This window comes from Bombus vancouverensis, chromosome 2, assembly GCF_051014615.1.
Source record: "Bombus vancouverensis nearcticus chromosome 2, iyBomVanc1_principal, whole genome shotgun sequence".
NCBI classification, from domain to species: Eukaryota; Metazoa; Arthropoda; class Insecta; order Hymenoptera; family Apidae; genus Bombus; species Bombus vancouverensis.
In genome coordinates, this window is record NC_134912.1 from 21,281,971 (window position 1) to 21,298,589 (window position 16,619).

General features: G+C 33.0%; 3 protein-coding genes across 3 annotated transcripts in view; 1 reads left to right on the plus strand and 2 right to left on the minus strand.

The window, feature by feature from the left end:
- The first annotated feature begins 1,516 nt into the window (after positions 1-1,516).
- Pak3 (p21 (RAC1) activated kinase 3) lies at positions 1,517-5,968 on the plus strand. The gene has a single exon (XM_033340507.2). It carries the CDS (start codon positions 1,918-1,920, stop codon positions 3,427-3,429), a length of 1,512 nt encoding a protein of 503 aa, XP_033196398.1. The 5' UTR covers positions 1,517-1,917; the 3' UTR covers positions 3,430-5,968.
- On the minus strand, positions 5,396-9,457 carry LOC117160079 (dihydrolipoyllysine-residue acetyltransferase component of pyruvate dehydrogenase complex). The gene is made up of 11 exons (XM_033340505.2): positions 9,260-9,457; positions 8,764-8,945; positions 8,466-8,662; positions 8,227-8,401; positions 7,972-8,150; positions 7,736-7,887; positions 7,514-7,662; positions 7,245-7,421; positions 6,979-7,163; positions 6,815-6,915; positions 5,396-6,705 (listed from the first exon to the last, which is right to left on the minus strand). The coding sequence occupies exons 1-11, from the start codon at positions 9,384-9,386 to the stop codon at positions 6,536-6,538; spliced, it is 1,794 nt and encodes a 597-aa protein (XP_033196396.2). The 5' UTR covers positions 9,387-9,457; the 3' UTR covers positions 5,396-6,535.
- Positions 9,458-10,178: 721 nt separating this feature from the next.
- Positions 10,179-16,619, minus strand: part of LOC117160127 (uncharacterized) — a 194,229-nt gene continuing 187,788 nt past the window's right edge. The window contains exons 29-37 of the mRNA XM_076627406.1: positions 13,068-13,139; positions 12,606-12,947; positions 12,151-12,373; positions 11,970-12,093; positions 11,543-11,740; positions 11,390-11,471; positions 11,118-11,329; positions 10,687-10,947; positions 10,179-10,553 (exon numbers count right to left, since the gene is read on the minus strand). Coding sequence (XP_076483521.1) covers positions 10,428-10,553; positions 10,687-10,947; positions 11,118-11,329; positions 11,390-11,471; positions 11,543-11,740; positions 11,970-12,093; positions 12,151-12,373; positions 12,606-12,947; positions 13,068-13,139 — 1,640 coding nt within the window. The 3' untranslated portion in view covers positions 10,179-10,427. The remainder of the gene's footprint in view (positions 10,554-10,686; positions 10,948-11,117; positions 11,330-11,389; positions 11,472-11,542; positions 11,741-11,969; positions 12,094-12,150; positions 12,374-12,605; positions 12,948-13,067; positions 13,140-16,619) is intronic.

Below are 16,619 nucleotides of genomic sequence, written 5' to 3' on the forward strand. Positions count from 1 at the left end.
AGTACAAGTTACATTTCATGGTTAGTAGTTCATGAGATTAGATTCTGCTCGATTTATCCGATGACTTGGCATATGGTCAATTCTTTAATAAATTATAACAATTGCATAGAATGTTTAATGAATCTGTCATACTGAGAAATCCAGCTTCTCCATACTGAGAATTCACCATCACCACAGTAGCTGTTCGACGATTACACGTACTTTGATTACGACGCGTTTTCTAATTAAGTCGTCGTTGATGTATTTGTAAGGAAGCCATTATTAACGAGATTAGATTGAACAATGGATCAAGTTTACGGAAAAAAATTAATAATAGCGATAGTAACAATAATCTTACAATCAGATTCATATTTACGTTAAACGTTCATTGATCTTGTCTGTTTCGTTTCTTTATCGTGAATAAGAATTGCTTCAAAAAGTTAGCAGATTTTGTTGATTCTTGTGGATTCTCTTTAAGTTTCGTTGAAAGCATGAGATCGAAATATGTACATGTGTTTCATTGAGGGACACTTTACAAGAGCATTGTGCTCTTGATCAACAATTTTTCATTTGGATAATAATTTTAATTATTAAAATATTATTAAATAAGTGCATTTTAAACGAAATTCAAATTTCATTGGTTAATTTAAGGAATACATCTTTAATTTATTGGTGTAAAGTAGATGACTATCTTGTTTTCAAGTTCAATAATTTACAAATTATCAAAGAAATATTAGCATTGCAAACATGTTTATTTGACCTGCTGTCTATTGAAGTATATAACTATTTAAATAAATAAATAAATATATATATATATGATAAATAGTAATACAAGTAAGCGGAACATTTACATAGGACAACTTGTGTAACTATTTATCTTATATATATATTTAAATAATTATATACTTCAATAGACGGCAGGTCAAACCAACATATTTGCAATGCTAATATTTCTTTGATAATTTGTAAATTATTGAACTTGAAAACAAGATAGTCATCTACTTTATACCAACAAATTAAAGATGTATTCCTTAAATTAACCAATGAAATTTGTATTTCGTTTAAAATGCACTTATTTAATAATGTTTTGATACTTTTTTGTAGAGAATTAAACAATGCATCGAATGAATTATAAAACATGTATAGTTCCGTTAAAGAAAATAAAGGTGACCTTGAAATTTATAAATGCCGCCACTTTCGAAGAAGACAAGTGCACTAAATAATGCATCACTCGAAACCATTTAATTTTATCTAACGAAATTTTTTTTCTATTTTCTACCATTTTAACACTACAACTTGTTCCGGCTGCATGGGACACTCTGTACAGAGTAAGATTTTATCATTGAGTTAATTAATTTTAGTAACAGATTAAAGTTGAAATTTCAAACGTATTTAAATATTCTTGTTTCACTTTACAAACATTTTGTATATGTATGTATATACACATACCTATACACCTATAAACGTTTGTTCATTTAATTTAAATTTCCCTCCTGAATGTATATTGCATTTCTTAAAGTGATGCATCGTCTAGTAATTCTATATTCACAGATCTGTATAGAGGTGCAACGAGGGATGCGAATAAAAAGAGTCATTTGCTTGAATTTATACAGAATTATTATACGTACAGGTGTATACTATAATTATTTGACATTTAATATCTCAAATAGCCGCAACAAACTAAGATTGTCAATTTTAAATTGTTTCCGTTTAAAGTGTCTCTTCTTCGAATTGTACCGCCACTCGTTGAATGACGTATGTACGTCACACTAAACACGCCTTTAATCGTATTTGATGCCTTGTCGATAGATAGACGAGTCATATTATGATGAGAATTGCTATTTAAAAGTGACCGTTTCTTCTTCTTTTATCTTTTTCAAAAAGGTCGCAATACGTCGTAGAAGGGAACGCGTTAAGTGCGCGAAACTGCGCGCTAAAATGAGTCTTAATATAACAAAGTTATTTTCAAGGAAGAAAACTGGTCCGGTTGATACAGTCGCTGAGATTGGTTTACCTACTAACGTTTCTCATAAATTTCATGTGAGTAAAAATGCCGAGACTGGACAATTGGAAGGTCTTCCCGAATCTTGGATTCGTCTGTTGAATACGCAAATATCAAAATCAGAACAGGATGAGAACCCTGCTGCAGCTTTACAAGCTATTAAATATTATAATTATTCTATGAAACGAAAGCCAGAGGAAAAAGTATTTAAACCTTTTGTTACGGAAGATTTGATCGAGGAAGAGTCTCAAGAAATTGATAAAATTTTATCGAAGAAACGTCACTCTGAAGATTCTGATGGATCGAGCTCTGCGAGTTCTACGGATAGTCAAGTGCAAAGGTTACCCGAACTTCCACCAAAAGTGAATAAGATTCCAAAACCCACACCACGAACATATCCTGATAGAATTGAGAAAACTCTTACTGAGATTCTTGAAGATTTAAATACATATCAAATTGAAGATGATCAGTTGCCTGAGAATGAAAGTGAACAAAATAAAGCAGAAGAGAGTCCCATTTTGCGAAGGAAGACAGAATGTTCAACAGTAAAGCTTAATGATGAAGAGATTTTTGAAGAACTTCGAGCTATCTGCCACGATGGAGATCCAAATCTTCGCTTTGAAAAAACTAAAGAAGTGGGAGCTGGTGCTTCAGGTACTGTATTCATAGCTAGCGATGTACAAACTGATCAAAAAGTTGCTATAAAAGACATAGATTTATCAAAGCAGCCTAAAAAAGAGCTTATATTGACTGAAATTAAAGTTCTCAAAGAATTTCAACATCCAAATCTGGTTAATTTCTTGGATGCATACCTTTTAAATGAACATCTCTGGGTTATTATGGAATTATTAGAAGGTGGGCCACTTACAGATGTTGTTACTGAAACTATAATGAAAGAAGCACAAATTGCAGCAGTTTGTAGAGAAGTTCTAAACGCAATTAGTTTTTTACATACAAGAGGAATTATTCATAGAGATATCAAATCAGATAATGTACTTCTTGGTATGAACGGTGCTGTGAAAGTTACAGATTTTGGTTTTTGTGCTAATATCGATGGTGACGAAAAACGTCAAACTATGGTTGGTACTCCATACTGGATGGCACCAGAAGTAGTGACCAGAAAACAATATGGTAAAAAAGTAGATATTTGGTCTTTAGGTATTATGGCTATTGAAATGATAGAAGGTGAACCACCTTATATGAAAGAAACACCTTTAAGAGCTTTATACTTAATTGCTGCCATTGGTAAACCTTCTATTCCCAGATGGGATACTCTAAGTCCGACATTTCAAAACTTCTTAGAGAGATGTTTGGCAGTTGAAGTCGATGAAAGGGCAACTGCTGATGAATTATTGTCTCATCCATTTTTAGAAAATTGCGCAGAATTAACAAGTCTGATACCCTTAATAAGAACAGCGCAAAGAATTCTTCATAAAGTGTTCCACTAAATAACTTTTCTTTTTTAAGTAGAAATCAAACATTCATTTTTATTTTCAAATACATGTATTTAGTTTCTTGAATATATGTGTAGCATTGCATTTATATTATCTATACGATGCAAAAGCATCCTATATACTGCACATAATTTAGATACATGTAGTGCAGTGATTTTATGTATTTTATATATGACCACCTACCATATTTATATCAATGTTACCAAATTTGTAATAGAAATAGTATAAGTTATAGGTATGAAAAAATTACTAGAAGATTTAAAATTTAATTTTAAAAAGTAGTTATTCATTTATTGTAGTAACTTTTATAACACAATATATGTGATAGGTTAATTTTTATTGCTTCAGTCATTGAAAAAGTTATCATTAATGTAAATTATTAATGATCATTTCATGTGCAATACCTATTGTAGAAGCTCAATGTCTTTTTTATATTTTCTTTTTTCTTATAAAAAAAAAGGTGCAATCTGCCATTAATTTTAAAACACAGTAGGTGCAGAAAGAATACAAGTCAACGTCATTGTGCTAAAAATATATTTCATGTTTTGTATCAGCTTAAGAATCCATTTTACAATTGTTTACATTTTTTATATAGTAAAATATGATTTGTGTAATACTTTTATTATATAAAATATTGTACTTAGTTTGTTCAAGGACTGAAATCGCTAGGTATGTGGACACAGTATCTGTCAAGGGTATAACAATTTATTTTATACTTGACAGTTGTCAAAATACTATAGATAATAATTATTTAGTTATAGTACAAATTTAATTTATAATCTTAATTTAATAATTTTAGCAATTGATGTTTCAAATGTACATCATACATTTCGTTTATTATATTTACCGTTTATATTTTCTGGATTGCATTCCTCCATTGTTTAAAATTTAATAAATCAAGTTATGCCATACATTTTTAATCAAACAATTCACATACAAAGTGGGTATTGTAGCAAATATTATTTTTTATAATTGATTAATCATTATCTAATTACACAAGAAAGACTGCCTTTGTATTAAAAATTTTATAGTCCACATTTTTGAAAAAAATTTGTATCGCAGTAATGAAAAGTTATACCTTGTGATTCAGTGTTGCAAGCACGTGTATTAATAACCAAGTATTTTAAATAATGTGACGTACACACATTTTAAAATGTATTTTTTAAAACTTTTACAAGTTTCAACTAGTTTTATAAGGTTTCACCAAATTTAATAATGTGCAACGTTTAAAAAAATTTTCTACTTATAGTTTAAAATTCTAATGCTGTTCAAAGCAGATGCCAAATTTTAGAAAGTGCTGTTCTATCATATGAATACTATGAATTGTGTATATAATATTTTCAGAATATCTTTCATGAAAAATATTTGTAACTATACTACAATCAAATATCGTCCGTAATTACTTAGTTTAAGATCTGAGCAGTAATATCACTACTGTGATAACAAAAACTGAGTCCTGTTGTATTGTATTTCTATATTTAATATTGTCATATTATTCTTTACCTTTTGTGTAATTAAGTATTGCATGTTCACTTTAAATATAATTTAATATGACTTCAGCTTAATAATAAACACTGATATAAAATCATATGTAAGAATTCAACATGTACGTTCACTAAGTCAATTATTTAGTATGTTAAATGATCAATCAAATCGAATGTAAAATAAATTTTATGCTTAACCATGTTTATATTAACATGATAAATTAAAAAATTTGTTACAAAAGCATTAATGTAAAATTAATTAATCTAGACACAGTCCTAACATTTGTGCCTTATCAAATCAATACATATGGTTCTATGCCAATTGCCTTACAAATACTTTTATCAGTGATAATGCAGCATAAAAAGAATAATAAGATAACTGATGATTGCACAAAATATTTGCAAAATTTTTAATTGTTTTTGAATATTCCATATCTATGTATTAATTTTAAATATACATATAAGGAAACATCACATCGTTTTAACAATAAATGGTTTATTTACAAGACATAGTTATAATTTTGTACATACTACTGTCCCCAAGAATTCCTTAGACCACACTGAAGTTCTCAATTATACATAATATTTTTAATATTGAAATAAAATTCATTATACGCATAAATATATTTACATTATATTTATATAAATTTTTGCATATTAATATACATAAAATAATGTAATTTTTATTACTCAGAATAAATATGTATATTTAATATTTTATATGAAAGAAGTAACAGCAGTGTGGCCCTTATTTTATTAGAATAAATATACATATAGAAGTTATCTATTTACTTATGCAGAAGTAAATTACGTGTATCCGAGATATTATATTTGTAATTAATTTAAATAAATTCATAAGAATTTATATTATTTACTAGTTTTGAGATGGAAGGATCTCTCATTTTCTATCTATATATCAATTTTTTATCTTTTTCTAATTTTTTACACCATCCTATAATTTTTTATATTAATCATATATTATCCGTCTTATGCCATCATCATGAATGTACGATTCGATAGATTATAGAAATTTACAATTGAATGTAAAATTATTACTTGATACTGCTGAGGATAATGAATAAAGTTAATACGAGTATAATCATACGTTATTATACTGTGTTTGTTATAACAATCATTTTTTTAATTTATATGGCTGAGAATAAGAAGATACTCAACCCATTTCTTTAATAAAAAAGTGAAAATTTAATAATTCATGGTTTTGCCATAAAAGGGATAACATATCTTTTGTAGATACATTGCATAAGATTTTTTAACACGGGTTTTCATTAATTATAAAATTTGAAAGAAATGTAGAATACAGCAGTAGAAAAATGAATTCATATAATAAACAAAATTATCATATATGAATTCATTTGATATAATGACATTTAATATTGATGACACTGATCTATTACTTGAATCTACTGTAAATGATTTTAGATATAATTCTCTGTGTTTACAACTTCCCAAATTAAATTATAAATATTTCAGATCTATTTTTAAACCAATATTTCTAATTTATGTTGTAGATAAAACTAAAATTTACATCGAAACCTAAACTCTTCGATACACCCATTTTTTCAATAAATTCTTCAGAATTAATGTTTAATTAAAGGTCAGTTTTGTGCGTATCTTAGCGCTCGTAATTTTCCAGCGACGAGAAAACTTGGATCTTCTAACATAGCTTTTAAAACAGCCAAAAAGTCGGCTGCTTGGTCTTCATCAATTGCACGCCTATCATACGATAAAGTTGTTGACATTTTTGTTATTTTTTGTAGCGCGACATCTGTAAAATGATACGTTATATTTCCTGCATTTTTCCTGCATTCGAATATAAAATACATACGATACATATTCTAAAATAATAAAAATATAAATTTCTTTAATACTTTTACCTAGTTCCTCACGACCACTTCCAACTGCAAGTATTGCTGTTTGAGGAGGATTTATGATTGCACTGAATTGTTTAATACCAAACATTCCCAAATTGGATATTCTAAAAAAATATTGGAAATATAAAATTTGCAGTTTTATATTTTATATAAATTCATTTATTTACGTGAATGTTCCTCCTTGGAATTCTTCGGGTTTTAATCGACCGTTTCTAGCTTTCTCGGCTAGTTCTTTAATATTTTGCGAAATATCTGCTACACTTTTAGCTGAAGTATCAAAAATAATTGGTGTAATAAGACCTGTTTCTGTAGCAACAGCGACAGAAATATCCACCCTTGGCATACGAATTATCTGTTAAAAGATGAAATACCTTGTTCTTTGATAATTATTTACGTAATAAATTTCAACCATTGTGTCAAATCGTATACTAACTTGATCGTTTTGATACAACGTATTAATAAATGGGCATTCGATTAGTGCGTGTGCGGTTGCTTTCGTAACGAAATCGTTTATCGAGACTTTAATACCGTCAGCCTTTAGTTCGCTACGTATTTCATTTAGTTTATCAATCTTAATATCGACGAACGCATAAGAATGTGGAATATTACTCTACAAAATTGTTAAGACTGTATTATTATGTTACTTATGAAATATAAATACGAAATTTTGTTGCGTGAATCTATAAAACAACTTATAATTACTTTTGATTCTCCGAGTCTCTTAGCAATAACACCACGTATATTAGAAACTGGGATATCTTCATACGTGGAAGGACGGCCACTAGGTACATGTGCTTTTGAAGGTACATCGCCTGGTTCTTTTCTGCCTTTTTCAACTTTAGGTGCAGCTGCTATTTGAATATGTAAAACATACATATTAATGCATATTGTACTTTAATATTTTCGTTGTTAGCTTTTGCATACCTGTTTTTGGTGCAACTTTTTTTAAATTATTTGCTTGAATATACGCTAAAACATCACTTTTTAGTAATCGATTAGTTCGTCCAGTACCTTTGACCGATTGTGCACTTAATCCATATTCCTCCAACAATCGCTTTACGGCTAAACCATAAACTCTAAAAAAGGAATATAATAACAGACAGCACTATTGTGCGCAAATATTTTTGCACCATTGATCATAGGAACATTTTTATACTTACTGTCCACTTGGTACAGGTGTTTTATCTGCAGTCGCCGAAGCTGGAGCAGCTTCTGCAGATGGTGCAGTAGCTGCAGATGGTTTTGTAGTTGTCGGGATAACAACATTTTTCCAATCCATTCCCTTTTCTACCATAATGGCAATTAATTGTCCTACTGCCACTTGACTTCCTTCAGGAACCTAATAGGCGAATCTTTAGAAAGATATTTCCAATTTTAAATAAAACACGACTGAATCTATAATAAAAATTATGTACAAGGATTTTTGCAAATACGCCTTCATCCTCGATTTCAAAAGTCATAACAGCTTTGTCTGTTTGAATCTCTGCCAGTGCATCTCCTGGTTCTATCTCATCTCCTTCCTTTTTAAGCCACTTTACAATTGTACCTGTAGTCATAGTTGGCGATAGTGCTGGCATACTGACATTTGTTCTAGAAATAATAATTAAAAAAATTTTTATGATATGCATTATTAATCACTTTGATGAATACGTACTGGCCAGGAGGTGGTGGAGCTGATGTGCTTGCAGTAGGTGCTGCTGTTGCTGCTGCTGGCGCAGAAGGTGTTGGTGATGGAGCTGCAGGTGCAGTTGAAATACTATCTGGCATTTCCACGGATTTCCAATCTTCGTCTACATCAACTGTAAGTGCTATTAATGTTCCTACTTTGATATCTTTGGTTCCTTCTTGCACCTAATAAAATATTATATTAAGTTCATTCTTATAAAGAATTTCTAAGTGAAATATAAATATATAGAATTAATTAAACCGAAACTTGGGTACATGAAACCTACAATTATTTTTGCAAGAACACTCTCATCGTCAACTTCCATAGTAACGACTGCCTTATCAGTTTGAATATCAGCGAGCGCATCCCCTGGTTCAATTTTGTCACCTTCCTTTTTGAGCCATTTGACAATAGTACCACTTTCCATAGTAGGTGACAGGGAAGGCATTAAGACTTCCCTTCCTGTGACTAAAAATTAATTAAAAATTGCGATACTGTAGAAAATTATATTCTGAACAGCATAAAAACCAACATGGCTTTTAAATTACTATGATAGTTGATTGCATAATCAATCTAAATAATATAACGAATACATGATTACACGTTGAAGTTAATAAAAAATAGGAGAAATGATTTCGTTTAATATCCTCAATATTATGATTTGTATGGTAGTAATTAGTGTTATTTGAAATAAATATTATTCGAGATGTATGACCGCAGGTTAACCTCAATTTCATCACGAATAAGAGCGTTAATAAAGTATTTCTGAATAAATTGCATACCATCGAGAACCCAACTTGTATGGAAACATAATCGTTGATATTTTAGCGGCACAAATATTCGAGGTATTAGCCGATTACTATTCTTAATAGATAAAAGTGCAATTCTAGGTATCATCATTTGCGCCATATTTGATACGAAGCAATTAATCTAAGAGTTGTCTAAGTACGCGTATATACACACACGGAGATTGCTTTATACAGGCAACTTTCGACCTTCACAATGAGAATCTGTCTATCAAAGAATTCATTGGAGGGGGACGTTAACCACTTAATGTTTCTCAATGATATATCCACTTTCACCTTTTACTAAGTAACTATAAGTATGTATCCTCTATCTGATTTTTTTTTTATAGAACGATTTTATATCTTTTTCACCTAGTACACAAATATTATATGTTTTAATTTAAATCTCGCGCTTACTGGATTATAACGCGAGTAACGTAAAAGATATGGCATTGTACACGTGGTCGCTTATATAATTGCACTACTTAATAAAATTAATAGAGCTAATTATGAATATCCAGTAGGTTGAATAATCCATCATTAAATTATATTAATCCATTAATACGTTGTAAAATCTTATGCATATCTTGTTTCAATATGAAATTTGTTTAAACGGTATATATATAAAGCTGAAATTAAATAATCTTTATACAGGATAAAGATCGAAGACATAAATAAAAAAGATATTATTTGTAAAATTCTTTATTTTATAAGTATATAAATAATGCGTTGAGTATCCCAAATAGTTGTTAACTTTTATTTCTAGAAAACCTTTTAACTTTTAAGTTATTAGGAACATGTAGGGCGTCTTAAGCTATTTATAATTATGTTTCTGAAACAACAAATTATTTATTACCGTAAATTATATGATTAAAGATAATTATAGTTTATAGTTTTAAAGTAAAAAGATATATAATGAAGTAAATAAATGCTGTATTGGATTATAAAAGTTCTGTTATAAATGGTATGATGTTTATTGAATTTTCATCATTAGGCAAGTCTTACAACATATGATTATGATAAATGAACGAATAAGATAATAGTCGCAACTTGTTGCGTATCACATATTCGTTAGCAAGATGAGGTGATTATTTGGTCCACATTGAAATATCACGATGGAATTTGTCAGTCCTTTTTTTCGACCAGTTTAAGGAGTGTTAGGATTTTATTGAATTCTACACTCTTCTCGATCAGCATTTTGAGGCCAATCGCAAATATTATTCCTCCCGTTCCAAATTAACTTGTTGGGACACGTGAACTTCAGTGGTATTCCGTGAACACACTCATAGTACTGTAATAAGAAATATATACATATGTACGTATGTACGTAAATCATGTATAGAGATTAGCAAAACGATAAAATTGTTTATAATTTACTAGACGACAAGATCAATAAATTCTTATACAAGTTTTTATTTACTTACAGAGTGACATTCTTTAGATGGAACGAATTTGTTATCGGTTTCACAATTGATTTTATGAGCTTCGTCATTGTCTATCGGCTGTTGCGTGGATTCGGATTTATTTGTTTCTTCCGTAGTGGAAGAAGTTACCTCTGGCTTCTGAGTAGGTCTTTCTGTAGGTTTGTGAGTTGTAGGCGGTCGTGCAGATTGAGTAATTTGGGTACTTTGAGTAGTTTGAATATTATCCGACGACGTGGTACTTGGTGGCTTTGCCCAGTCAGGCTAAGAAGCAAACAATAACTATAACCAGCAAGCTACGATGCACTATTTTTAAAAGACAATTTCATATTCCGATATTGTTTTAATTATTTGCAAAGATATATTATTATATTAATCTGCTAAATTAGACAATCTTGTCTACAATTTCAATAGAATAAAATAAAATTCTTTACCGTAGGGGTGGTATGAAAATCTTTATCTGGCACGATATATCCTTCTAAACCTTGACTAATGACATTCATCAGAGGGTTGCGGTCACCGCAAAGTCCTTGAAAGTCGTCCATGTCGATGGCCCAAACCATGGCACCAGCGTATCGAGATTCCTTGATGAAATCGATCTTGTATTTCACGCTCTCCACGTTTTCATAACCAACCCATTGTGTACCTGTGATTATTAGTTTGACGATAAGGATTATCAAAATTATTTACTTACGTATATGCATACCTTGATACATGTACGGAACTTTGCCAATATCGTCAAATTTTTGAGTCCAGTTACTGCCTGGAGCTTGTAAATTGGTACAGATCTTCGGATAGATATTTTCGATTAGTTTCGAAGCGTAAAGTTAGAAGAAACGTAATATTTGATTGATCGTACTTCGTAATAAGAAAGGAATCCCTTAGCTTGTGTGTATTTTCCAGGTTTACCACCTCCAGCCTCTTTGTTAATGTAAGTGCCTGGCTCGTAATTGTTGTTACTTTGACTGAGGGTGAACGTACGTCCGTATAACGGAATGCCGACAACCAGTTTCTTAGCGGGACAGCCTTTTTCTTCCCAAAGCAGAAGGCCATCGTGCTAAGAAGAAAAAGTGGAATCTTATAAACAAATTATGCTATCATCTTGTACGGCATATATTTACACTAAATTTAGTTTTCAAGTAAGATTTCTTTTTTTAATTTCACAAATAAATTTTAAACAAATTTACGTGATAAATCAGAAAGAAATTTACATATGTTATCAAAGATATAAAGTTAGGTGTAAATTTCGAGAGTAAAGATACGCCCACATTTTGCCAAGTTCTTACCACATTTAATTTCTCGTATGCCCATTGATCGTGTGGACGACGATAAAGTGGACTGTGTACGTCAGCAAATCCAGCCCAATTACCACGAAGATCGTAAGACATTACATGGATGGCGTCCATATTTCTATGGAAATATTTTCCTTATTTACCACGACGATATACATTTCATTAATTCACTTACTTGCATAATTCTGGCACGTGATAACCTTCGTCTAGGCGGAATTTTGCCATTGGTACCGCCATCGTGAGCTCCCATCCCTTGTTTTCCTTGTCAAAAGCACGTCTTAATTCTTCGACAAAGTAGAAGAACTTGTCCTTGTCGGAAAATCTGCCACCTCTGTCAGAGGCGCCAGGGTATTCCCAATCGAGATCGAAACCATCGAAACCGTATTTATGCATAAATTCTGGCGAAAAATAGCAGTGATATAGGAGGTACATTTTCCATTAAACGAAATCGAACTTTCGTATTTATATTTTTGTACCAAAAAGCTGATATTAATTATTGTTTACGTAAGTGTATAGAACATCGGATTTTATTTTCACGCAACTTAGCCTGTATTAGAAATATATGACGAAAAAGACAAAGAATTAATCAACACGTTAAAATAAAAAGTGAGTATTTGCAAGTTTACTTACCAACTACGCTCTTGATGAAGCTGTCGCGTCTTTCCTTCACGCTGACCAGGGCACTGTACTTTCTGCCACCCTCTCCCCAACCACCAACAGCCACGGAGGTTTTCAGATGAGGATACTTGGATCTAAGGTTGTTGAAGGCCAAGAAATTGCCTTTATCTTGATCCAGTTCTGGATCCAAGATAAGTATCTCCCAAGTGACATTGCTCACACCGATAAACGAGTAAATGATATGGGTGCAGAGATCACCCGGAATATCATCTACTCCGTAACTACCGACATCCGGTCGATAAATGGCCCAGTTACTGAAGTAACACGTTATTCTGGCAGGCTGATTTGCTGAAACTTTTCCAAATAGTGTTATCTATTTCACGTCCCGTTTAAGTGGTGGAACGTTAGAAATTTGTTTTCAGTATTATCAATTGTCATTATCGATTTGTTATTCGAAACAAATAGCGTGTTTACCTGTCGTGTAAACGAGAACCACGAGTAACAAGGAAAGCGTTAGAAAATTATTTCCCGATGACATTTTCGTACCTGTAAACAATTAAACGTAGTTAATCTTATTTCATTACGTCAGCCCAAAAGTTTCTAACGATATTTCGGATAATAAATTCGTCGAGAATAAATTTTCCGAATTAGCTGATACTTTGTTGGAAACGATCGGTATCGTTTAAGAGGTTTCGATGTTTCGCTTACTATGCTGCAAATAACGCAGGTTAAATCGAACTTTTTTTTAGCAACACGTTATTCACGTTTGACGATTCAATCGATATCTGGTAATTACAGTTCACGTCCGAAGTAATTCCGACATGCCAATCGACGCTTGGCAGTATCAACGTCTGTTTTAGTCGAGTGTCGAGGCGTCTCTGGAAGACGAGCGATCTACCGCGGCCAGAGCGATCGTTTTATCGAACGTAGTCGTTCTTCAAACAGAAAACGATCCAAGCCGACCGGTTTTCAGTAAAGTAAATACCGCGATAACTCCGTGAATTTTTTCCCGAACAGTCTCATGTTATTCTTGTTGTCGCACGAGCGTCGAACAAATGACCACGTCGCGATCCACTCGAGCCCGTTTCGTCGATCTTAATCTTCATCTTGGACCTCTCTTTTGTCTTGGCCGAAGGAATTTCATTTTGAAATTGAATGGGTCGCGTCTTGTTTGCTAAATTCGATTCGTTCCCTTTCCGTTGGTTTAATACTCCTGCGATACCATGTACAGTTTTCTCCTCCCTTTTTTCTTCCACGTTTCTTTGTTATATATTTTTTTTTATCAATTTCTACTTAACTTTTACCAACGCAATTACTTTTGACCTTATCTTAGACATTTATGTTTTCAAAAGCTAGAAAAGTTGCCCCAGAAAGGAGATGGCGGTTAGAACCGAAAAAGAATCGATGATCTTAATACAGATAAATAATTTCGATAGACAAGCAATTAACGGATATTTAGATCTCGAGAGAAAAAGTCATTTTGTTTGGAAGAACGTTCAAATCGTCGAGGCAATTTTTTGCAATTATACCGAATCGAGCCAGACCTCTGCTCGCATCGAGACGAAAACGAGTTTGTGTCCAGCGAAAGAAGTGGCATAGAACATTAAAAGTTCAAGCACCTTTTTAACGGGAGTTCAAACGCGAGAAGCCAAAATCGAGGCGACCCACGCATAGAATGGTCCGGACGATAAAAGTCAGGTATATTTTTTACGCGTTTCTCGTCGACAAAAATCGTCGCAAAATCAAGCTGCGAGACGGTGCTCGTAAAAAATCGTGGTTCGTCCTATTGCATTTTGCAGGTCTGCACCGAGAAAATTGCAACATACGGGACGATTATTCGCATAAAACTTGAGACAAAGCGGTATCGAAGATACGTTCTATTCTATTAAACGTAAACAATGATAAAGAAATTCCTATTGTAAAGGCAGTTCGATGGAAAATTTCGATAAAATCTCGATTAGGGACAGCGTCGAGAGAACGTTTACCTTTCAACGCAATTAACGCTTTCGGAATTATTTTCATAGAAATCGCGGTAGACGTAAAAAACATTCAAAACGAAAGAGTAGAAAAATAGCGGGAAAGGAAAGCGAATGAGAATCGAAAGAGGCAAGAGAACGGATAACGTCTTCTTTGCTAACGCGTTTCTCTAACTCTCACCGCTCGATAAAAAGATTCTTCGACATTATTTCGGCAGGATTGTTTATATCACGATATTGTTTATTCACGATCGAATCGTTTCAGATCGTTGCCTCGCTTCGATGGAGCGCGAATATCGATCGAATATCGATTGGGAAAAGAAAAGTAGGAAAGTAGCGAGATGAACGAGGAACGAAGATGAAGAGGGATCGAAGATGGTCCTTGGCTTTGGACGAGTTCTGCGCTGAGTAAAAGAGCTACATAATGGTCCTGGGCTGCGAAAATAGAAAAAGATAGCGAGGCAAGACCGCGGCTTTTTCGTTACGCGAATTAAAATGCCGGCTGCATCGGATTATCCTTCGGCTATTATTCCGCGGGTTGCACTGCGAATACAAACGCCGCGAATCCATACCCATACCCAGAATAGATGTACGTTTTAACCGACACGATAATTCGTACTATTAACGATCTGCCGCTTATCTTTTTACTATCTTCCTCTTGGAACGGCTTAATCAGTTTGTCGATAATTTATATTACGAAGGTCTTGTTCGAAGAAATTCGGGAATCGCAGGATTTTTCCCTCTTTTGGTCGAATACTTTCGCCTTCTTTGTAACTTTGATAAAAGTTTTGAAGTAACGTTTCTTTCTCCATCTGTTCTCGTTCTGAAACTTTCGTACAATGCAGCCAAGACGGATTTAGCTTTCAAAGGAAAGAGAGGTTGAAATTTGCAAATTCGTCCTTAAACGGAATGCTTTCATTCAAGCGCATGATTTCGAATTAGTATTCAAGGAATGGATCGAAGAAGAACGGCTAGTTCCCTTTTCATACGTATTCCTCGTTAGTCGTGCACGTTTTCGAGGTTCTTCCTACTTTAGAAGTACGCAGCGATGCGACGTAACTATTTGCGAGTTAGACAGTCGATCCGCCGTGCTATCAGTCTATTGCGTTTCGTTGTGCATCGCGAGCATAAAAAATTTATGTATGAAAAATCTATTATCTTCCACATCGGCATTCTCGCCGATATCGAATCGATCGACGAAACTAATTCTTTCTTATTCATCTTTGTTATGTACATTACGTCTATCTAACAAGCATCGATATCGAATAACGAAGAAACGATGACAATTAAATCTTCGGGTCTTATCGTTAAGTTTTTCGAAAATGAGACTGTTGGAAATCTTTCGACTCGTTGAAATCCTATGCAGACTGGCCTTCGAGTTGCAGATCGACGAAAGAGAAAAAAGAAAATGGAAACAAAGCGAGAGAACCGCAGGCCACGTAACGTGTCAACGATTGCCACGAAATTCCAGGCACTTGGTATAAATATCGACAGATCGTTTAGTTTCGACTCGACGATATTATTGGACGAGCATAATTAATAATAAAAGTTATCAACGGCCTATTTTTATGCACAGTAGAGTATTTGAGTATCTGAACGAAACTATGTATCAAACTTGTAACGTCTACAACGACGTGTCACGTAGTTGTAGAAATGCGTTGTAACGGCTGAACATTTTGTCGTTTTCTAGTTACAAAGTTTTAGTACTTAGGACATCGATCGGATCGTCAAGTATTAAAATGAATATTACGCAGTGCGATAAAAGTACAGAGGGAAATATTTATCGAGATCGCGATACAAAATGCGAATTGTCAAAAAAGAAACGTAAGAAGGAGAGTTAAAATCGACGTTAAAGCAGACACAAAGGGGAGCTGCTTAAAGCGACGTTGACAGAGAAGTAAAGAGAGGAGGACTCACCTTCGCGACAAGCGGGTAACTCAGAAAAATCGTGGCTTCGGCCGAGTGTTAAGCTCTCATATATACCCAGGTGGGCCTCATTAGGATTCAGGTGCAAGACCTACAAAGGCCTGGCACGATTGGTTGGTTCGTC

What these genes read in the sequence shown, in the direction of transcription:
- Pak3 (XM_033340507.2), top strand. Translation starts at nt 1,918, where the DNA reads ATGAGTCTTAATATAACAAAGTTATTTTCAAGGAAGAAAACTGGTCCG.
- LOC117160079 (XM_033340505.2), bottom strand. Translation starts at nt 9,386, where the DNA reads ATGGCGCAAATGATGATACCTAGAATTGCACTTTTATCTATTAAGAAT. An exon ending in TACAAGTTGGGTTCTCGATG is followed by an intron (nt 8,946 to 9,259) that starts GTATGCAATTTA and finishes ATTAATTTTTAG; the next exon opens with TCACAGGAAGGGAAGTCTTA. An exon ending in TTCCAAGGAGGAACATTCAC is followed by an intron (nt 6,916 to 6,978) that starts GTAAATAAATGA and finishes ATATTTTTTTAG; the next exon opens with AATATCCAATTTGGGAATGT.